Source organism: Trichoderma camerunense (assembly GCF_050948025.1).
Source record: "Trichoderma camerunense strain CBS 138272 chromosome Unknown V8C40scaffold_4, whole genome shotgun sequence".
In the NCBI taxonomy this organism is placed as follows: domain Eukaryota; kingdom Fungi; phylum Ascomycota; class Sordariomycetes; order Hypocreales; family Hypocreaceae; genus Trichoderma; species Trichoderma camerunense.
The window spans coordinates 1,133,188-1,152,171 of record NW_028145366.1 but is presented as its reverse complement, the minus strand read 5'-3'; the positions used below and the strand labels follow the sequence as shown (position 1 = coordinate 1,152,171).

General features: G+C 47.1%; 6 protein-coding genes and 3 non-coding genes across 9 annotated transcripts; all 9 read left to right on the top strand.

The window, feature by feature from the left end:
- The first annotated feature begins 352 nt into the window (after positions 1–352).
- On the top strand, positions 353–2,725 carry V8C40DRAFT_237496 (glycoside hydrolase family 5 protein). The gene is made up of 3 exons (XM_083214258.1): positions 353–992; positions 1,048–1,661; positions 1,735–2,725. The coding sequence occupies exons 1-3, from the start codon at positions 761–763 to the stop codon at positions 2,212–2,214; spliced, it is 1,326 nt and encodes a 441-aa protein (XP_083076297.1). The 5' UTR covers positions 353–760; the 3' UTR covers positions 2,215–2,725.
- Positions 2,726–2,847: 122 nt separating this feature from the next.
- On the top strand, positions 2,848–2,939 carry V8C40DRAFT_t63. The gene has a single exon. It is a non-coding gene; the product is annotated as a tRNA-Ala (tRNA).
- A 201-nt stretch (positions 2,940–3,140) lies between these two features.
- V8C40DRAFT_t64 lies at positions 3,141–3,228 on the top strand. Its single transcript has one exon. It is a non-coding gene; the product is annotated as a tRNA-Pro (tRNA).
- Positions 3,229–4,253: 1,025 nt separating this feature from the next.
- V8C40DRAFT_285371 (Ribonuclease/ribotoxin) lies at positions 4,254–5,423 on the top strand. Its single transcript, XM_083222360.1, has 2 exons — positions 4,254–5,023; positions 5,090–5,423. Exons 1-2 carry the CDS (start codon positions 4,741–4,743, stop codon positions 5,200–5,202), a joined length of 396 nt encoding a protein of 131 aa, XP_083076296.1. The 5' UTR covers positions 4,254–4,740; the 3' UTR covers positions 5,203–5,423.
- Positions 5,424–6,440: 1,017 nt separating this feature from the next.
- On the top strand, positions 6,441–6,521 carry V8C40DRAFT_t65. The gene has a single exon. It is a non-coding gene; the product is annotated as a tRNA-Ser (tRNA).
- A 446-nt stretch (positions 6,522–6,967) lies between these two features.
- V8C40DRAFT_161087 (uncharacterized protein) lies at positions 6,968–8,408 on the top strand. The gene is made up of 2 exons (XM_083211462.1): positions 6,968–7,725; positions 7,779–8,408. The coding sequence occupies exons 1-2, from the start codon at positions 7,170–7,172 to the stop codon at positions 8,180–8,182; spliced, it is 960 nt and encodes a 319-aa protein (XP_083076295.1). The 5' UTR covers positions 6,968–7,169; the 3' UTR covers positions 8,183–8,408.
- Positions 8,409–8,886: 478 nt separating this feature from the next.
- V8C40DRAFT_285364 (uncharacterized protein) lies at positions 8,887–13,424 on the top strand (the record flags this gene model as incomplete). Its single annotated transcript, XM_083222359.1, has 4 exons — positions 8,887–9,892; positions 9,947–10,763; positions 10,814–11,834; positions 12,909–13,424. 4 exons carry the CDS (start codon positions 8,887–8,889, stop codon positions 13,422–13,424), a joined length of 3,360 nt encoding a protein of 1,119 aa, XP_083076294.1.
- A 1,031-nt stretch (positions 13,425–14,455) lies between these two features.
- Positions 14,456–17,076, top strand: V8C40DRAFT_237486 (DUF4246 domain-containing protein). The gene is made up of 6 exons (XM_083214257.1): positions 14,456–15,141; positions 15,207–15,450; positions 15,525–15,936; positions 16,012–16,324; positions 16,389–16,645; positions 16,700–17,076. Exons 1-6 carry the CDS (start codon positions 14,584–14,586, stop codon positions 17,007–17,009), a joined length of 2,094 nt encoding a protein of 697 aa, XP_083076293.1. The 5' UTR covers positions 14,456–14,583; the 3' UTR covers positions 17,010–17,076.
- A 273-nt stretch (positions 17,077–17,349) lies between these two features.
- V8C40DRAFT_237480 (elongation factor 1-beta) lies at positions 17,350–18,817 on the top strand. The gene is made up of 4 exons (XM_083214256.1): positions 17,350–17,563; positions 17,632–17,671; positions 17,915–18,291; positions 18,413–18,817. Exons 1-4 carry the CDS (start codon positions 17,524–17,526, stop codon positions 18,640–18,642), a joined length of 687 nt encoding a protein of 228 aa, XP_083076292.1. The 5' UTR covers positions 17,350–17,523; the 3' UTR covers positions 18,643–18,817.
- Positions 18,818–18,984: the final 167 nt, after the last annotated feature.

Here is an 18,984-nt window from a genome sequence, read left to right as displayed (position 1 = left end):
CATGTTGGCTTTGACATGAGATGGGATTGCAGATGCGGTGACATTTCGACGCCTCATTCAAATCGGGATTGTGTGACGTGACGCCTCTTGACTCGTAACTTCTGTCTGTCCGTCCCCCCTCGTACCGGCACTAATTGTTCCGGCCCTTTGCATTCAATTCAACCACCTCACATTGAACGGATTCTCGGCCCTAATCGTCAAATACGACAAGCTGCAGAGGCTGACGTGAATACGAATCGAGACGCCCGCTATGCCTTTCCTGGCGCCAACACGAGCCGTGACAGGCAACTGCGGCGCTAAGGCCGAGTTCACAGCCCCCGGAATACAGCGGCTGCAACGCCTAATCAAGGGGAGACGCTGCTGATGTTTCCATTCCATCTGGGCTCGTCTGGTCTCTCCATCTCGTCTCCAATCTCTCTCACCTCACCTCACCTCACCTCAATTCTTTCACGCTCGCTCTGCAGCAAAACCATGACGCAGCTATAACACACTCGTTCTCGTTATTCTTCGCTGTCGTCGGTTCTGCTCGTTGCTCTTTCTTGCATAGAATCTGTTTCATTTCATTTTGGGCTTCTATTGACAGCTCTTATTGATTTATTTACCATTTGATCCTTCTTTTTACCCCATACTAGTAGCAGTATTACTCGCATTTCTCTCGCTACCTAATCAGACATCACTCGATACATCCATCTCGTTAATCAGTACTCTCTTCGTCTTTCCCCTTGGTGCTTGCGCGGCACCTCCGGACTCTGTATTCATCATGCGCGCGACATCCGTTTTGGCCGCCGCCTTGGCCCTGGCCTCTCACACTCTCGCTGGCAAGATCAAGTATTTGGGCGTCGCAATCCCCGGAATCGACTTTGGCTGCGACATTGACGGCAGCTGCCCAACCGACACCTCGTCTGTGCCGTTGCTGAGCTACAAGGGAGGTGATGGCGCGGGCCAGATGAAGCATTTCGCCGAGGACGATGGCCTGAATGTCTTTCGTATTTGTGAGCGTTGCTGTATGACGAATTCTTGATGCTGATGCTAATGCCCAACGCGCAGCCGCTACATGGCAGTTTGTCCTCAACAACACGGTGGACGGCGAGCTGGACGAGCTCAACTGGGGATCCTACAACAAAGTCATCGATGCCTGCCTCGTCACTGGCGCCTGGTGCATGATTGACATGCACAACTTTGCTCGCTATAACGGCGGCATCATCGGCCAGGGAGGAGTGTCAGATGACATCTTTGTCAAGCTCTGGGTCCAGATTGCAAAGTATTATGTGGACAATGACAAGATTATCTTTGGCCTGATGAACGAGCCCCACGACCTCGACATCAACATCTGGGCCGAGACCTGCCAAAAGGTCGTCACCGCCATCCGAAAGGCCGGCGCCACCTCCCAGATGATTCTCCTGCCCGGAACCAACTTTGCCAGCGTCGAGAGCTACGTGTCCACCGGAAGCGCGGATGCTCTCTCCAAGATTACCAACCCCGATGGCAGCACCGACTTGCTGTACTTTGACGTGCACAAGTACCTCGACATCAACAACTCGGGATCCCACGTCGAGTGCACACAGGACAATGTCCAGGCCTTTGAGGATTTCGCGACCTGGCTGAGACAGAACAAGCGACAGGCCATCATCTCCGAGACGGGCGCGTCCATGGATCCTTCGGTAAGCTTATTGACCAACTCACTCACTGGCTGACTGGTCAGCATCTTGGAGAAAATTTACTAACTCGTCGTAGTGCATGGTTGATTTCTGCGCTCAGAACAAGGCCATCAGCGCAAACAGCGATGTATACATCGGCTTCGTTGGCTGGGGTGCTGGTAGCTTTGATACTTCGTACATCCTGACCCTGACTCCTCTGGGCGAGCCTGGTAATTATACCGACAACAAGCTCATGAACGAGTGCATTCTGGACCAGTTCACCATGGACGAAAAGTACAAGCCCACGCCCACGTCTACTTCAACGGCCCCGGATGAGACCTCCACCTCGACCGCCGCCGCGTCCAGTAACGATTCCTCCTCACCATCGTCCACGAAGCCCATCAAGCAGACTAACCCCTCTCCCACAGCGAACCCGGTCACAAAACCATCACCCGACACCAACAATGCCTCGGACGACAAGGACAAGGGCTCAGCAGCAACGCCAAGCACCCAGGCTCTGACTGGCACTGTCTTGCTGACAGTTGCTGCTCTTTGCTACATGTTGGTCGTGGTTTGATGATTTGAATATACCAAGCATGATTTGAAAGAGAGATGGTTTATATATACATATGAGTACATACACTAGAATATTTTTGTCGAGTTTTTTAATACGCCATGTAGAAATGCATATAATAATTGAGCGGCTTGGGGCTGGGATTTTTGTCATGTTTTTTTTTGTCCATGTATGTTGTGACGTGGGAACTTAATGAATTGGTGCCACGAGGGTTGAAGTCGGAATTAACAATGCCATTGATCTCATGCGAGGGTATTTTGGCATTTTGGCATGTGCTATCTTTGTACTAGGCGTTTTCGCTTCCCACGTGTCGGTTGCATGGAGGCGAGAAAGTCTAAAGCCTCCCTTGGGATTGTGCATGAGGCTGGGTGCTATTTTTAGATGGTGTTTCTGAGGGCGCGTCAATGGCTCTGATGGGTGTGTCTCGATCATGGGCTGGGGGAGCGAGCATTGAGTAAATGTGAATACTTCTATTGCGGAGACAATTATTGCATCATCTACAGAAGAAGAGTGCAGCATCACGCACGTCTTTGTTCATGGATGCGCGTAGTAAGATTTTTGTTGCGGATTTGGTGAAGTTGCAAATTTTAGCAGAAGCCTGTATAATGCTGCATACGAACCGCCCATTTCAACATAGGGGATATGGTGTAGGGGTATCACGTTTGCTTTGCATTGTTCATTCAATACAAGCCTGTAAAAGGTCGGGGGTTCAAATCCCTCTGTCTCCACGTGTTCTTTCTTTTTTTGCTTTTTTTTCTCTCTCAAACTGAAAACTGCATGCTTTTTGTTGGTCCTTTGTGGGGGGGTTTGTGGATGTACCTATGTGGGGTTTCAAGAGCTAGAGAATTTTTTTTCATTGTGTATGGGATTAAGAGGGGAGGGGTATATAAGGGAGTGTTGAGAGATATTAGTCATGTGAAACAACTAGAGGCCAAATGGTCTAGTGGTATGATTCTTGCTTTGGGTTCTTCGTGATGCAACTGCAAGAGGTCCCGTGTTCAATCCACGGTTTGGCCCCTTTCTTTTTTGCTTTTTTGCTGGTTTTGCGTTGTATTTTGTTGGTGGTTCGTTTGTGTGCTTTACTGCTTCTTTATTGTCCATGGCCCATATATATGTGGTAAATACCGTAAGGTGAAGCAGGGCCTTTAGCCTTAGGAAGAAAATGCTGCTTACAATCTAGATTAAAGGAATCCTTTTGTTTGGAATTCTGCTCATTGATGTTTTTGCCAAGTCCCAGGACTTCTGTTTTCTTGTCCAATTACTCTATTCCGTGAAGATAAAGAGTATATGCATGGATTCATCTGCCTCCAAAGCTGCTACAGATACAATTTGTTATATCCAACTGCGTCTTATCTTCTTTATCGGCCACCTCCGCCCCTTCTTCAGCACACTCTACAAAGGTCCCTAAATTTAAATCTCAACCTGTACTCCCTTTAACACCGCCGGTGGGCTCTTCCATGGAGGATTATCTCAACACGGAAGGCTCCAAAGCATGGTATGGATGGGTGGGTTCGATGCTAAATGCCTTAGCATCACGACTTGAAACAAAGGTGGGATCGACGCTCGTTGCTCATAGGTCGGGCCGTGCGGGAGCATCCAGATAAGCTTATTTGACGACAGTGCCTGGGTCCCTCGTTCTGTGGAATGGGGCCGGCATCTTTGTCTCTTCTTCTGTTTGGACTTCTTCGAGGAATTGTTGCTCTATTCTATACATAATATTGTAGAAGAGGGAGACTAATCGGACATGATAGACAGAAGGGATAGCTTTACTGATCAAGTAATCGACATTGGCGATTGGGGAAATGCCAAGGCTTCCAGAGAACAGGGTCACCCAAACTAGTAAATTTAGAGACTATTTCCCGCCAATCGACAAATTCTATCCTCGAAGCGATTCTCTAGCTACAAGTCCATCCATCCATCTATGCGGCATGTTAGCACGGCAATCTCTCCGGAGAGCTCCGCCACCGCCGGACTGATCTCTGGGCTTGCTTGCTTCTTTTCCATTTATAAAGTTCTTGACCTTCCCAGTTGCGCAACCTCCCCCGGCTTGGGGTTCACTTGTCGCACATGGCTGCAGATCCAGACGCTGAGTGGTTGGCAGTGCCTGTCAGAGATGTCGGTATGCGAGAGTGCCAAGAAGGGCCAAGACAGGCGGCGGCACATCAGGCGGGGGCAGTTCGCTGTGCTTGATGCGGGAGGGAACTATTCCAACCTCAAAGGGGAACCGAAGATGTATATCGATGTGATTGATGTGTTGTAGAAAGTAGTGGGATCGAGTGTATTTGCGGATCCGCTGGTGTGAGATGTGAGGAGGTTGATTATGGTGCTGGATAGTAGTAGCTTCGCACTTGAGCCAGAGTTGGCAGGCGAGATGAGATTGTGAGACGTTGGACAGAAAGAAATTGGATCGAGTATAAAACGACGTTACTTTCCGGCTCTCCATTGACATCTGCCAGTGTCCTTCATTCATTGTCACACCAATCTTTGTCCTCCCATCTCTCTGTTTATACTCCGCCATCATCAGCCAAGATGAAGTTCCTCAGCCTCCTCTCTCTCGTCGCCTTTGCCAGCGCCGCTCCTTTGGATGAGCTCACCAAGAGAGACACTGCCACCTGCGGCAAGGTCTTTTACAGCGCCAGCGCCGTTAGTGCCGCGTCCAACTCTGCCTGCAACTACGTCCGGGCTGGCAGCACTGCCGGAGGCTCGACTTATCCTCACGTGTACAACAACTACGAGGGTTTCCGCTTCAAGGGTCTTTCTAAGCCGTTTTACGAGTTTCCTATTCTGTCTTCGGGCAAGACTTATACTGGAGGTGCGTGGTTCTTGATCTTTTCGTATGAGTGATGAGGTGTGAGACTGACTTTTGAGGATGGTGTAGGCTCTCCTGGGGCTGACCGTGTTGTGATTAACGGCCAGTGCTCTATTGCTGGTATTATTACACACACTGGTGCCAGCGGTAACGCTTTTGTTGCTTGCGCCGGTACCTCCTAGACGATCGCTGATGGAGGTTGGTTGTAGACGGTGGCAAAATGGTGTGGCAGAGAGGACTATTCGGATACAAAAAAGGACAAAGATGCTTGTATGGTTGAGACATGTGTGATATCTAAAAGCATTGCTGATGAATTGATGATAAAATGAGAATCCTTAATGTTCGGTGATGAAAGCTGTCTCATGTTGCATTGTGCGCCTTGGGTGTGCATTTGAGCTGAATCGTTGGGACGTGCAAAGTATGCGATCTGATCCCAGCCTCTCAACAAGGCCGAAATACGAGGATTCTTGTGGACAATTTATTCAATCTTTTCATTGAACGTAACGCGATAGATCACATCGCTATAGAACAAGACATCGCTTGATGCAACTGACCGGAGCGTATAAGAGTCTTCCTATTTGCACAGACATGGCCCGTGCACCCGACAACCTCGAATTCCATTAACATTTCCAATAGCTACAAAATGCTTTCCTTAAAATATAAAAAATATATAAAAAATATATATATATAAAAGAATACTAAATCTACTTATAAATATTTTTAAAATATTTATTTTTTTATTTTTAAACTATACTTTTTACGTATTAAAATCTTAAAATTTAAAATACGTATCTTTTAATAATTAATTAAAATTATTGTATAAAATTAAATATATAACATTTTACTTATATAAATAATATAAAAATACCTAATGCACTTATATATCTCTTATATATAATAAGAAATCTTATCCTAAAGTTATTTTAGGTTTTTAAGTTAAATAATTAGCTAAAATAAGTTTTAAAAAAGGAATACGTAAAATTACGTAGTAATTTAAATAGTAGTATTTTTAAAATATCTATTTTAGATATTTATTAATGTTATTTTTATATCTGAAGTTGGAAGTAGTTTTGGAAATTTCCAGTGCACAGATTATTTAGCGCAGCGCACAGACCACATCTGTGCAAATAGGAATTTTTGTCTGTGCAAATAGGAAGACTCGCGTATAATGCTGAACTACATCTGAGGCTGAGACATAGCAGCACCTTACGACTACCTACTTCTGGTTAGTTATGTATTAGCAGTGAAACATTTCTCAAAAGATTCAGGTTCCATCTCGTTCGTATAAAAAAAAAAGAGGCAACATCGGTCTCATGCAATTACAATTGCTTCTATGGCTATCTTCACATGTGTTGTTTTTCGCAAAACGAACATTCATATATGCATTAGTGCGAGTCGATGTTATAACAATCCAGCCATTGGCAGAGTGCCAGAGTGGTTAATGGGTATGACTAGAAATCATATGGTTTCGGCCTCGCAGGTTCGAATCCTGTCTCTGTCGGATTGTTCTTTTTGACTTTTTTTGAAAAGTCGGTTTTATTTTTGCCTTACTTATAGATAAATAATGATCTGTTTCCTTTTCTCTGCTGAAATCTATTTCTTTTGGATGCGCTCGTTGATAGTTGTCTCGAATCTTTTTTTTCTGGTCGGGTCCAAAGTGCACACGTATTTTAGTATGGGAAGCTACATACAGCTAAATCCACATATCATTGCACTATGTCAACCATCCCGCATCAACACTTAATGACCATGTAGAGACTATCTATAAGACAAATCATCAATTTCAGAACATCTAGAAGAGTATTTCTTAAACCTTCAGATCTCTCTCCATCTAGGCGATGTGAAGAATTTCAGCGTCTTTCTTCGGGCGCATCGGAGCGGGCGCGTGCCCACCCTGCACCACTGCAACACACATACTACCATCTTGGAACAACCTGCATCTTGTCTCAGCCTTGGCTGATTTGTCGAATCCTCAGCTGCAAGGAGTTGGTCTGCGAGCTGAAATGTTTCTGGATTCGAATGCGGGGTAATAAAAACTCCAGACCGCCCTCGTTCAGTCAGCTCTTCAACTTGGCCTCCCTCATTAAACATTTACTCATCTCTCCGACGTGGCCTCATACAATCCAAGGGCACCTTTACCAGGACGACGATGAGTTCCGATGATGGGAAGAAGTTGTATTTTGTCAAGGCTATTGCCTCAGATGGCGATGTTATCCTTGTTGTCGGAGAGCAAAAGGTCGAGCTGAGAGTTCATTCCCAGTGCCTCGTCAGTGCTTCAAAGGTCTTTGGCGCAATGCTCGGCCCGAACTGGAGTGAGGGCCAAAATCTTTCCAAAAACTCGCCGAAAGAGATTCCGCTTATAGAGGACGACGCCAAGGCATTATACACAATTTGTTGCGTCGTCCATCACCGAAACGACATTCTACCTGAAAGAATTTCGCCTCGAGAATTGCTTCAGATTGCCATTGAGGCGGATAAATATGACCTTCGTACTGCCCTTCTCTTTGCAAAAGCGCAGTGGCTGCAGAGAAAAAATTTCACCGATATGATGGAGATGGCATACCTCATGGCGGCAGCTTTCTTGTTTGACGACATGGACATGTTTATTGAGCATAGCCAAGCTCTTATTCTTCAGCACAAAGACTCTTTTCTCGAACTTCTAGCGGACTCCACGTTATCCCAGATACTACCTGCGAATACTCCTCGTAAGCTAAAGCCTATACCTCGGAGATTTCGGCCTAGTCGCTAACATCTGTAGACTTATTAGAAGAACGCAGAAATCGAATGAGAGCGGAAATAGGGGAAATAATGCTCAGGGAGACGAAAAACAGCTGTTCCTGCGGCTGGGGTAAAAGTCGTAGTGATAGCTATCGAGATCTGTTATATGAGTATACCCCTCTAAGGATACTGGAGACTCCCATCTCGAAAGTCATTGAACGGATCCAATCGATTTCGTATGATGGTAATCGGCAATTCCACGCGAGCACTTCGAGATATGACAAGGATTACTATCACGAACCGGCCAAGTATATCGCAACTCTTGCTGAGAAGCTGGAGAAAGCAAAGAGGAGAGTCAGCCTTTGTCTTGATTGTGTGCAAGGCAGTGGGGAGACAGAGTCCTGCAGATTCGAGCATGAAGACAATTACTACCGGTTCAACTGAAGTGAGCTTGACTGAGATGAGGTCATTTTACTACGTTGGATTGAACTCTGTGTGTTTTTTGATCCTTTTTGGCCAAATCGCAGTTGCCAAAGACTGGCGAGGAGAGGCTGTAAATAGATTGAGCAATGATCAGCTCTGCTTTTGTTATGAGGCTGCCACTGTGTATACTAATTTCGTGTAGAGCGACGGCATTGTCCAGCTCTGGGCCCAGCGTGTTTCACCGAAAGGAATTCTTAGTGGTCCACGTCCTTTTTTCTTTCTTTCTTTTTGGAAGTGCCTCTGCATGCAACTACGGGAAATATAGTGTTGGGTGCTAGTTTGTGCTTCGACGCTGCCTATGATTTGGGCAGTCGGCAGCACGGTCAGGCAGCAGGATCGGGCAGTAAGAGTTCACAACAAGATTGGGCAGTGATGATCACGCTCGCAGTGGAGGCTAAGGTATGATGCAGGTATTAAATGTAGCAGCGATTCTGCCGGTACCTAAGAAAGTATTTTGAGGATTTCTGTATCAGCTTTATGTTCTTCCGCTTCTTGGTGAACACTGGGGTTTCACACATGCAACCTCTTTGAGTAATTTTACTGTCAAATATATATGTATTCGCTACGAAATCGGACGACCGATCGAACCCGATTTGACATCAAATTCTCCATTCCGCTTCTGTTTCTTTTATTAGAAATACGTCCTAGATCGCTTGAGCTTTGCCATGGCATCCACGAAGCCTAGATCCTACGACGAATACACCATAGGATGGGTCTGCGCGCTGCCAAAGGAGCAGACAGCAGCCACGGCTATGCTAGATGAGATACATCCCGCTGTTCGGAAGCCCTCGACTGACCCCAACAATTACACTCTCGGGTCAATAGGCAAACACAATGTTGTCATTGCTTGTCTACCCAAAGGACAGGTCGGTACTAACTCCGCAGCAACTGTTGCTACTTGGATGGTTTCCACCTTCTCACGTATCAAGTTTGGTTTGATGGTCGGTATTGGCGGCGGTATCCCCCCCAAAGTTAGACTTGGTGATGTGGTCGTTGGCACACCTGTGGGACAGTTTCCCGGCGTGGTCCAATGGGATATGGGCAAGGCTAAGGAAAACGGCAGCTTTGAACGCACTGGATCATTAAACAATCCGCCTGGCTCACTTCTTACGGCACTGTCAAAACTAGAGACGGAACACGAGTTGCTTGGTACGAAGATACCTGAATATCTCGAGGCGCTGCGAAAGAACTGGCCAAGGCTGGTATCGAATTATTTACGGTCAGATTCACTTGAAGATATATTATTTAACTCAGACTACAGCCATGTCAATGAGAGTGGTACAGGAGATCAGGACGAGGGCAACGAGAAAGAAAGCTGTACATTTTGCGACAAGGCCAAGATTGTAAAAAGGAGACCTAGAGATGCCCGCGTGCATTATGGCCTGATTGCGTCGGGGAATCAGGTCATAAAAGATGCAATTCTCAGGAATAAGCTTAATGATGATCTTGGTGGTCATGTTTTATGCGTTGAGATGGAGGCGGCAGGACTGGTAAACAGTTTCCCATGTGTCGTCATCCGGGGGATTTGTGATTATGCCGATTCGCATAAGAACAAGGACTGGCAGGAACATGCAGCGGCTATGGCAGCGGCTTTGGCGAAGGAGCTTCTGCAATATGTACAGCCGGATGATGTTAAACGAGAGCCTTTAGCAAAGGGCATGCTTAGCAATGGTCAGTCGATTTCCGAGTTAAGTTTGTGTGAGGTAGCTAACCGATATTGTGTAGTCTACGATCTTGTGTCCAAAACCGGAGAGGACGTTGCTCAAATGACCTCTATAATCGAAAGAGAGGGAGATCTCAAGATCTTTGATTGGATTACGTCAAGAGACTACAGTCTACAACAAAATAAATACATTAAAATGCATCAAAAAGGAACAGGGCGATGGCTTCTAAATTCCGCCGAATTTATCACATGGGTCGAAACCGAGAAACAGACGTTGTTCTGCCCAGGGATGCCTGGAGCAGGGAAAACAATTCTCACAGCTATTGTGGTTAATAATCTTATTTCACGATTTGCACATGACCCGTCAGTTGGAATTGCCTACATATACTTTAATTTCTGGCAACAAGATGACCACAAGGTGGAAGACTTGTTTGCCAGTCTATTAAAGCAATTAGTTCGAGGGCAGTCTTCCATGCCGGCAAGCTTGAAAAACCTCTATGATCAACACAAGGGAAAAGGGACGCGACCGTCGTTAGACAAAATCTTAAAAATCCTCCAGTACGTTATTGGAGTATACTGCTCAAGAGCTTTTATCATTATAGACGCTCTCGACGAATGTCAATCATCTGACAACTGCCGGATGAGCTTCATAAAAGGGCTCCTTGACTTTCAAAATTGCGGCGCAAGTATCTTTGTGACGTCGAGATCCATCCCGGAAGTCACGGACAAGTTCGAGGGGAGCATTCGGTTGGAAATCCGTGCTAGCGATGACGACATACGCAGATATGTAAAAGATCAGATTTCGCAGGGAGGGTCAGCAATGTTACGCGATATGCAAGCAGAAGCCTCGACAGGAATTATGAGCGCTGCCGATGGCATGTAGGTATAACCTAACTGAGCGAACGCAACCTCTGCTAATCAGCCCCCAGGTTTCTCTTAGCAAAACTGGATCTAGATTCACTCCTGGACGTGAAATTACCTAGGGATATCAGAGCAAAGTTGAAAAATCTCCCAAAGGGCTCGAAAGCATATAGCCGTGCGTATGAGACAATTATGAAAAGAATAGAACACCAAGGCCCGGGATCCGTCAAACTAGCCAAGGCTGTTCTGTCATGGATCACTTGCGCCAAGCGGCCACTGACTATATCGGAGCTACGACATGCTCTCACTGTTGAAATTGGAGAGTCCAGACTCAACGAAACAGATCTTCCACAAGCCCAGGACCTGGTGTCTGTTTGTGTCGGGCTAGTCACGGTGGACGAAGATAGCGATATCATCCGGCTGTTTCATTATACGGCGCAGGAATACTTTCAGCAGACGCAACAACAATGGTTCCCAGACGCCGAAGACGAGATTACAAGTATTTGTGTGACCTATCTCTCATTCGACGTCTTCGAGGCGGGATTTTGTCCAACAGATGCGACGTTCGAAGAACGGCTGCGGTCATACCAGCTCTACGATTATGCCGCCCATAAATGGGGGCATCACGCCTGCGAGGCAATGAACCTCGATCCACAAGTCCTAGATTTTCTGCAGCACCAATCAAAGGTTGAAGCGTCGAGTCAAGCATTATTCGCTGTCAAGGAATCAGAGAAATCGCATTATAGCCAAAATGTTCCAAAAAAGACGACAGGACTTCACCTGGTCGCATACTTTGGGATTGAGAAAGCTGTGCGGATCCCACTCGACTTACATGGCTGGGACCCGGAGGACAGTTACAGCCGGACACCGCTGTCGTTGGCTGCTGAGAACGGGCATGAGGCTATCGTGCGGTTGCTGCTGAACAAGGGCGCAAATCCCAAGGCGACGGATCATTCGGGTCTTACACCGCTTTCGTGGGCCACCTCAGGCAGACACGAGGCAATTGTGCGGCTGCTCAACACAAGTAAACAGGGACTACCATCGCTGCTAACGACGGGCGGTTCCGCTAGCAATGATTCAAAACCAGCCGTTGCAGCTAATGCGGATGGAGAGTTGCAAAAATTTAACCTAATGTTGAAGTCAGTACAAATGATTCGGAGAAACGAGCAAAATGAAAAGGAACAGCAGCTACTGTCCCAGAAAAGGGAAATCATCAGCGTTCAACTAAGACAAATTAAGGAACAGCAGAACAAAGTGGAAGAAGGGTTGAGAAAGCTTAAAATGCGGAAGACTTTCTTAGCTGAGGAAGAAAATGATAAAATTGGAGAGATATACCATCTTGATAAAGTGCAAGTAGAGTTTACGGGGAAAAGTGAACAATTATCTAAGCAATGGATATACACACAAACCCGGTTAGACGAACTCCGGCAGATTGATGGCTATGAACACGAAAGCAACCTAGAGAAAATAAGGGACTCGACACTGTTTCGATGGGCTGTCGAAGATGGCTATGCCGAAATAGTTGAATTACTTCTCAATGGAGGTACTAATACAGCGGTCGTCCATAAAGGCGGATGGATGACATTGCATGCGGCTGCAAGTAAGGGACATGTCGATGTGGTTCGGCTACTACTCGATAAGGGTAAGCTGGACGTTGGTGCGAAAAATCAAGATGGCTGGACTGCGCTTCAATTGGCTACTGAGAGAGGGCATTGGGATATCGTGCAACTTTTGCCTAAGCAAGATGTCAACATTGGTGCCACGATGAGCCAATGCCAACAGACATTCGAAGGCCATAACAGCAGCGTCTTTTCCGTGGCCTTCTCACATGACTCGAAGTTGTTAGCTTCAGGGTCAGAAGGTATCAAACTCTGGGATACAACATTAGGCCATTGCCAACAGACATTTCCAAATTATAGCGACTCGGTCCGCTCACTGGCTTTCTCATTTGACTCAAAGCTATTAGCGTCAGGGTCATATGATCATAAAAGCATTAAACTCTGGGATACAGCATCAGGCCAATGCCAGCAGACGCTCCGAGGCCATAACAGATTCGTCTTTTCAGTGGCCTTCTCACCTGACGCAAAGCTACTAGCATCAGGCTCATCTGATGATACTATCAAACTCTGGAATATAGTAGCAGGTAGAGGTAAACGTGAACAGACACTTCGAGGCCATAGCGACTCGGTCCGTTCAGTGGCCTTCTCAGATGACTCACAGTTGTTAGCATCAGGGTCAACTGATAAAACTATCAAACTCTGGAATTTAATGACCGGTAAAAATAATTGCCAACAAACACTTCAAGGTCACAGCCAAAGCGTCTTGTCAGTGACTTTCTCACATGACTCAAAGCTAATAGCATCAGGGTCATCTGATACTACTATCAAACTCTGGAATACAACTACAGGCCAATGCCGACAGACACTCCAAGGCCATAGCAGTAGCATCCTGTCGGTGGCTTTCTCACATGACTCAAAGCTATTAGCATCAGGGTCGTCTGATACTACTATCAAACTCTGGAATACAACTACAGGCCAATGCCAACGGACACTCCAAGGTCATAGCAGTAGCGTCTTTTCAGTGGCTTTCTCACATGACTCAAAGCTATTAGCATCAGGGTCAGTTGATAAAACTATCAAACTCTGGAACGTTTCAAGAAGAACCCGTCTCGACAGCTAGAAGGAAACGTGAATCTATCAGGTAACTTATATTGATTGAACAGCAATTATATGACACGTGGAGACCATGGGCATTATATTTATCGCAAACTTGCTAAATAAAAGGCTCTATGCTGAATCTGCGGCGATTTCATGATTTGTATGACTATCTGTAAATCTTCAAACCCCTAGAGAATAACATCAATTCCTTTTGGATACAGAGCAAACTCCCTTACTGTGACTTCGCAACAATGGATACACACGGACTGATCCAACCTTGAGACCAAATTATAGCTGATGAACCTACTATATATATGTACATCATGTATCTACTGGTAACCCCACCAGCCTGTGACATCCTCTATAGCGCCTGGAATTACATAACAACCTCCAAATCAATGAAGCATTACAATGCCACATTATCCGATGCTTTATCACAGTTTCGGATCACTGCCATGTCTGATGTCCGAAATTCTGGTGTGCTGCAGCTACGGCGCCCAACGCGAGGTGTGGCTGCGCTGGGCGTTCTAGGCGAGAACTTACCTCTTCGGCACACCCAATCTGCTTTCTAATGTAGCAGTCCAACAACGCTATCAACTTCGGGAGCATTCTGATCTCATTAAACGCGTATGGATTCTCAACAAAATAGGTACAATGATTAGCAACATTGGATGTTGGAATCTGAATTAGCCCCCGAAATAGCAAGGTGCAGCGCTTAGTACGATTTCGGGGGCGTTTCTGGCCTGAAAAATTCCGAAGAGTCCAGTCTCTTCCAGGATAGTTTAGGCAGACAACCCCAATTGAGCAATAGAAGCATATCCTCTTCAATAGACAACACGAGTCTGTATCAGCATCCTTGTTGTTCAACTTGGTATACGCAGTAGTGTCTGTGAATATGGAACATAATAAATAGCAGTTAATTTTCACATTCAATATTACCATTTGTGGATTTACGGGGCTGCTGCCTGAGCAATACGGCCACGATGATTCCGGCTCCCCGCTCACCAGCTTTAGGGCCACCGGCATTATTGCCTGGAGGCTATTACAATTGCATGTATATTAAAGCAGCTTGAGCCGATATCCGAGATAGGCCTATCAACGGCCTTGTCTGATTCCAGCTGTGTTCCCTCTTTTGTCCACTACCGACTCCAGTCCTGCCTGGAGAAAAAGACCCGCTCGCGATGCCAAAAGCGCGAGCATCTCAGCCATATGTTGACGACGAACTTAAAAAGGAGTTTTCCCTTCCTGATCTCCCACCTCCCAGCGAGTCAAAGATAAAGCCCAACAGCACTGCCAAAATATTTTCACCCCCGAGTCAATCAGCCTTTGCCGCGGTTGTCAATTTCCTCTCAAATCCTTCAGCAGCTCTTCAAGGCAAACAAGACAACATGGCTGGCTTCCAGTACCCCGGCGTCAACTTGCCGCTCAATACGTCGGACCGTTTTCGCTTTGACCAGTTGCCGCCCGTCTATGCGATTGGGATGCCGCAGGCGCGAGGGGCCACTTCGATGATATTGCCCATTAGAGAGGTTGCCATGATGTTGGTCATGGAGAAATTGACGGATAAGCCGAATTGGCACGAAAAAGTGTTTGACGAGGCCATTGTCCAGAAGTGGCGGGAAGAGGCCAGGACGCAGTCAGAGAATGGCCTTTACTCAAGGATCATGGAGGGAAAGACGCATTGGAATCAAATACCTACGCCTCAATCACGTATTATCTCTGAAGAGGCTTTTGAGTTTGTTCGTTGGATTGCCCCGTTTTGTAATAAGATGACCTGCTGACGTGGAACTTGGAAAAATCATAGTGCATTGCTGAGTTGCGCAACAAGGCGGCTTACTTTGTTAAGACCGGTCTGATACCGACTCTTGACTCGGATGGCAATGCCATTGTCAAGTCTGATAATTTGATGGGCGATCAGCTTCGCGATGAGCTGAAGCAAGCGTTCGAGACACTCCGAGCGGACCAGGCTGGAAACGTGGATTGGCATCCTGGAACCAACGACATGGTGCAGAATCTGGTCCATCCTTCCATGTACCCCTTTGTCTACAGTACGTGTTTAGTATTACCTTCTTCAACTAAATGTTGGGATCCAGATCTAATCATTAGTGGCTTGGAAACACAGACCGATCCAGCTTTATCCTGGAGGAACAAGTCAACAAGGAAAATGCATTTGACTTTGTTGGTAAAGGCGAACTTGTACCCGAAATAACTCGCCTTGCCGATTTTGGGGGAAGATTTATCAATGTCTCTTGGAGACTGGAAGAACGAGGGACTGTCCCTTCTGAGTATCGGTCAAGCCAATATCAGTGGCTGCCGGCGAATGTTGCATTCCGCGAGGACGGGTCAACCGAGTTTACCAGCTACATCAATAACCTTCACCCAGGAAAATATCCAGCCATATACAAGGCGATTGAGCATGCGATTGACACGGCCATACCGGCATGGGATCAGTGCCTTAAGGAGGATATCAAATTCGACGAAAGTATTACTGCGGGAAGAAGCGAGTCGCGGTTCGAATTTATTTCCGAGGCAGAGTGAGTCTTTCCCTGGACGCTCTGAATTTCTGGCTCTGAATTGAAATCACAAACTGACGGCGGTATATGACTTAGTGATGATGACGAAGATTTGTGGACAAAGTCGATGAGGTATAAACGGCCGAGAGAGTTTAGATATAATTACTTGAATCGGTACCGGTATGGTAAGAAACCGCAGCCGAGTAGGGGCGAGACTCTTCTTCCTGGCGAGTGGGTTGAGGACCGAGACGCCATTCTGCCGGAGCCACTGGAATTTGAAGAGATAGATTACACTCCGCCGCAGAGGATCCAGGAGAAATTCAAGGAGCACGGGCTGCAGGTCATTGTGAAAATGGCCAGCATCGAGCTGACTCCTGAGAAGCCTCATTTCCCAGCTGGATCATGGCATGTAAGTTCAATATTACTATTTTCTTGGATGAGTATGTGGAACGTATGCTAAACGAATTTCACAGGTTGAAGGGCAGATGAATGAGAGAATATGCGCCACGGCTCTGTTTTATCTGGATAGCGAGAACGCGACGGACAGCCATCTGTCGTTCCGCATGCAGACGTCAGCCTACCTGAATGAAAGGATCTCAACTGGCCAAGACAATTACAACTGGCTGGAGCGAGTCTTTGGCACTCGCCTTGGGCATGGGGCATCTTGCATCCAGAACTATGGAGATGTCAAGACATGTGAGGGGCGAGTCCTTGCTTTTCCAAACGTATAGTAAGTTGAGTCGTGAATAATTACACGCTTATACACATATACTAACCATCTTAGCCAACATCGGGTCTCATCGTTCCGTCTTAAAGATGAGACCAAACCAGGCCACAGAAGGTTTTTGGCTCTCTGGCTTGTCGACCCTCATGAGCGCATCGTGTCTACTGCCAATGTGCCACCCCAGCAGAAGGACTGGTGGACGGAGGCTTCAAAGGCGGCGGAGGGCAGTGAGACGGAGATTCCTGGTAGTCTTATGACGGTGGAGGAGGCTCAGGAGCACCGGGTGAAGCTGATGCACGAGCGATCGAGATATGAGGAGAAGGCGAAGCACAATATGGAATGGACGTCGTACAACTTTTGCGAGCATTAGCCTGTATAGCTGTAATTGTATTTGTAACTGTATATATGGACTCTGTAATTGAACCATTCATGCCGATGTTATACTTGTTGTTATCATCATCACCATCATCATGCACTGAAAATTGATGGTTGGCGGGGTTCAAAATGTTTCAACGCGGGGCATTGAACTTTCTGTGGCTCAGCTCCTCCCCTCCTCTAATCTTATCGCATGGCTTCACCACATGCCTTTTGCAGCGTCCCATCGCCCACATGCGCCACTTTTCCAGGCAATTGAACAATTTTTTTTTTTCATCTGCTCAGGCGGGGTGATTTTTTCTTTTTCGCTGCCTCAGGCCACAACTCCCCTCTGCTAGGGCTCCCGTTAGTGGGGGTTTGCCTCAATACTGCGCATTCTGCTCTGTTCTCTGCTCTGCTCTGCTATCTTTTTTTTCTTCGTAGATACCCAACTCCAACACTCTTCTCGACCCAAACGAACCTCTTTTTTTCGTCTTTTTTATTCACCACACACACACAAAACCGCAGCCATGGGTTTCACCGATCTTCTCACCGATGCTGGCCTCACCCGTAAGCCAAAAATCTCTTCTTTGCGCTCTGCTGGTGGCTACTTGTGCTAACGATGAATGTGTCGACAGTCCTGAACAGCTGGGTTTCCACCCGCTCCTACATCACTGGGTATGCCCTCTTCCCCTTGCGCAGCGACGACGACGACGCTCTTCTCCTGTCCCTGAATTTCGATCCTGTCATCGCATACATCACAAAATTTCCCATCATTTGAGTCACAATCAGGCGATGATTTGCATGCAGCCCAGCCCCTCTTTCATATTTTTCCACCCCTCAGTGCCTGCATGACAGCGACGAAAAAAAAAAAAAAATTCATAAACCACCCCTCACTAACCCCTCCCCCGCCAAATATAGCTTCTCTGCCAGCCAGGCCGACGTCGCCGTCTTCAAGGCCCTCAAGGAGGCTCCCAACGCCGCCAAGTACCCTGCTGCTGCCCGCTGGTACAAGCACATTGCCACATACGAGGATGAGTTCGCCACCCTCGAGGGTGATGCCAGCAAGCCCTACACCGTCTACGGCCCTGAGGTCGCCGAGGTCACCCTGAACCCCGCCAAGGCCCCTGCCGCCGAGGAGGACGATGATGTCGACCTGTTCGGCTCTGACGACGAGGAGGAGGATGCCGAGGCTGCTCGTGTCCGTGAGGAGCGTCTGGCTGCCTACCGCGAGAAGAAGGCTGCCAAGCCCAAGGTTGCCGCCAAGTCTGTTGTCACCCTCGATGTTAAGCCTTGGGGTACGTTTTTATTTCCTATTTTCCGAATCCATCTCCTGCCGATACTGGTGTCTCTTTTGGCACGGCACCATGAAGGTTTCTTTTTTTTAATAGGTGGTGATGCTAACTTTTGCAACTACAGATGACGAGACCGACCTGGCTGCCATGGAAGCTGCCGTCCGTGGCATTGAGCAGGATGGTCTGCTGTGGGGTGCTTCTAAGCTGGTCGCTGTTGGCTTCGGTATCAAGAAGCTGCAGATCAACCTGGTTGTCGAGGATGAGAAGGTCTCCCTGGATGAGCTCCAGGAGCAGATCCAGGAGTTCGAGGACTGGGTCCAGTCCACCGACGTTGTTGCCATGCAGAAGCTGTAAGCGGGTGAAAAATACCGGTGTTGTGAGTTGTTGGAACGAATTTATCATGGGTAATGATTGGGGGGTCAGAATCTATCAGTGTCTCACATAGTTTGGTATGCGCTGGGTAAGGGCTATCAATTCGCCCTCTCGCATAGTCACGGATTCTCAAAAAAACAAAAAATAAGAAGCCATAGACCAATGTCTCTTTTTCCGGGCCCTTGTTTTGTTATTGTGATTTGTGCAAGGAAAGGATTAGGCTGATGGTCTTGGAAGAGGTGAAACAACCAGACAAGTCGTCATTTTGTGATGCATGTGATGACTCACGGTGCGAAAGCAGAGAGTGTCGCTGAGAGATACTGA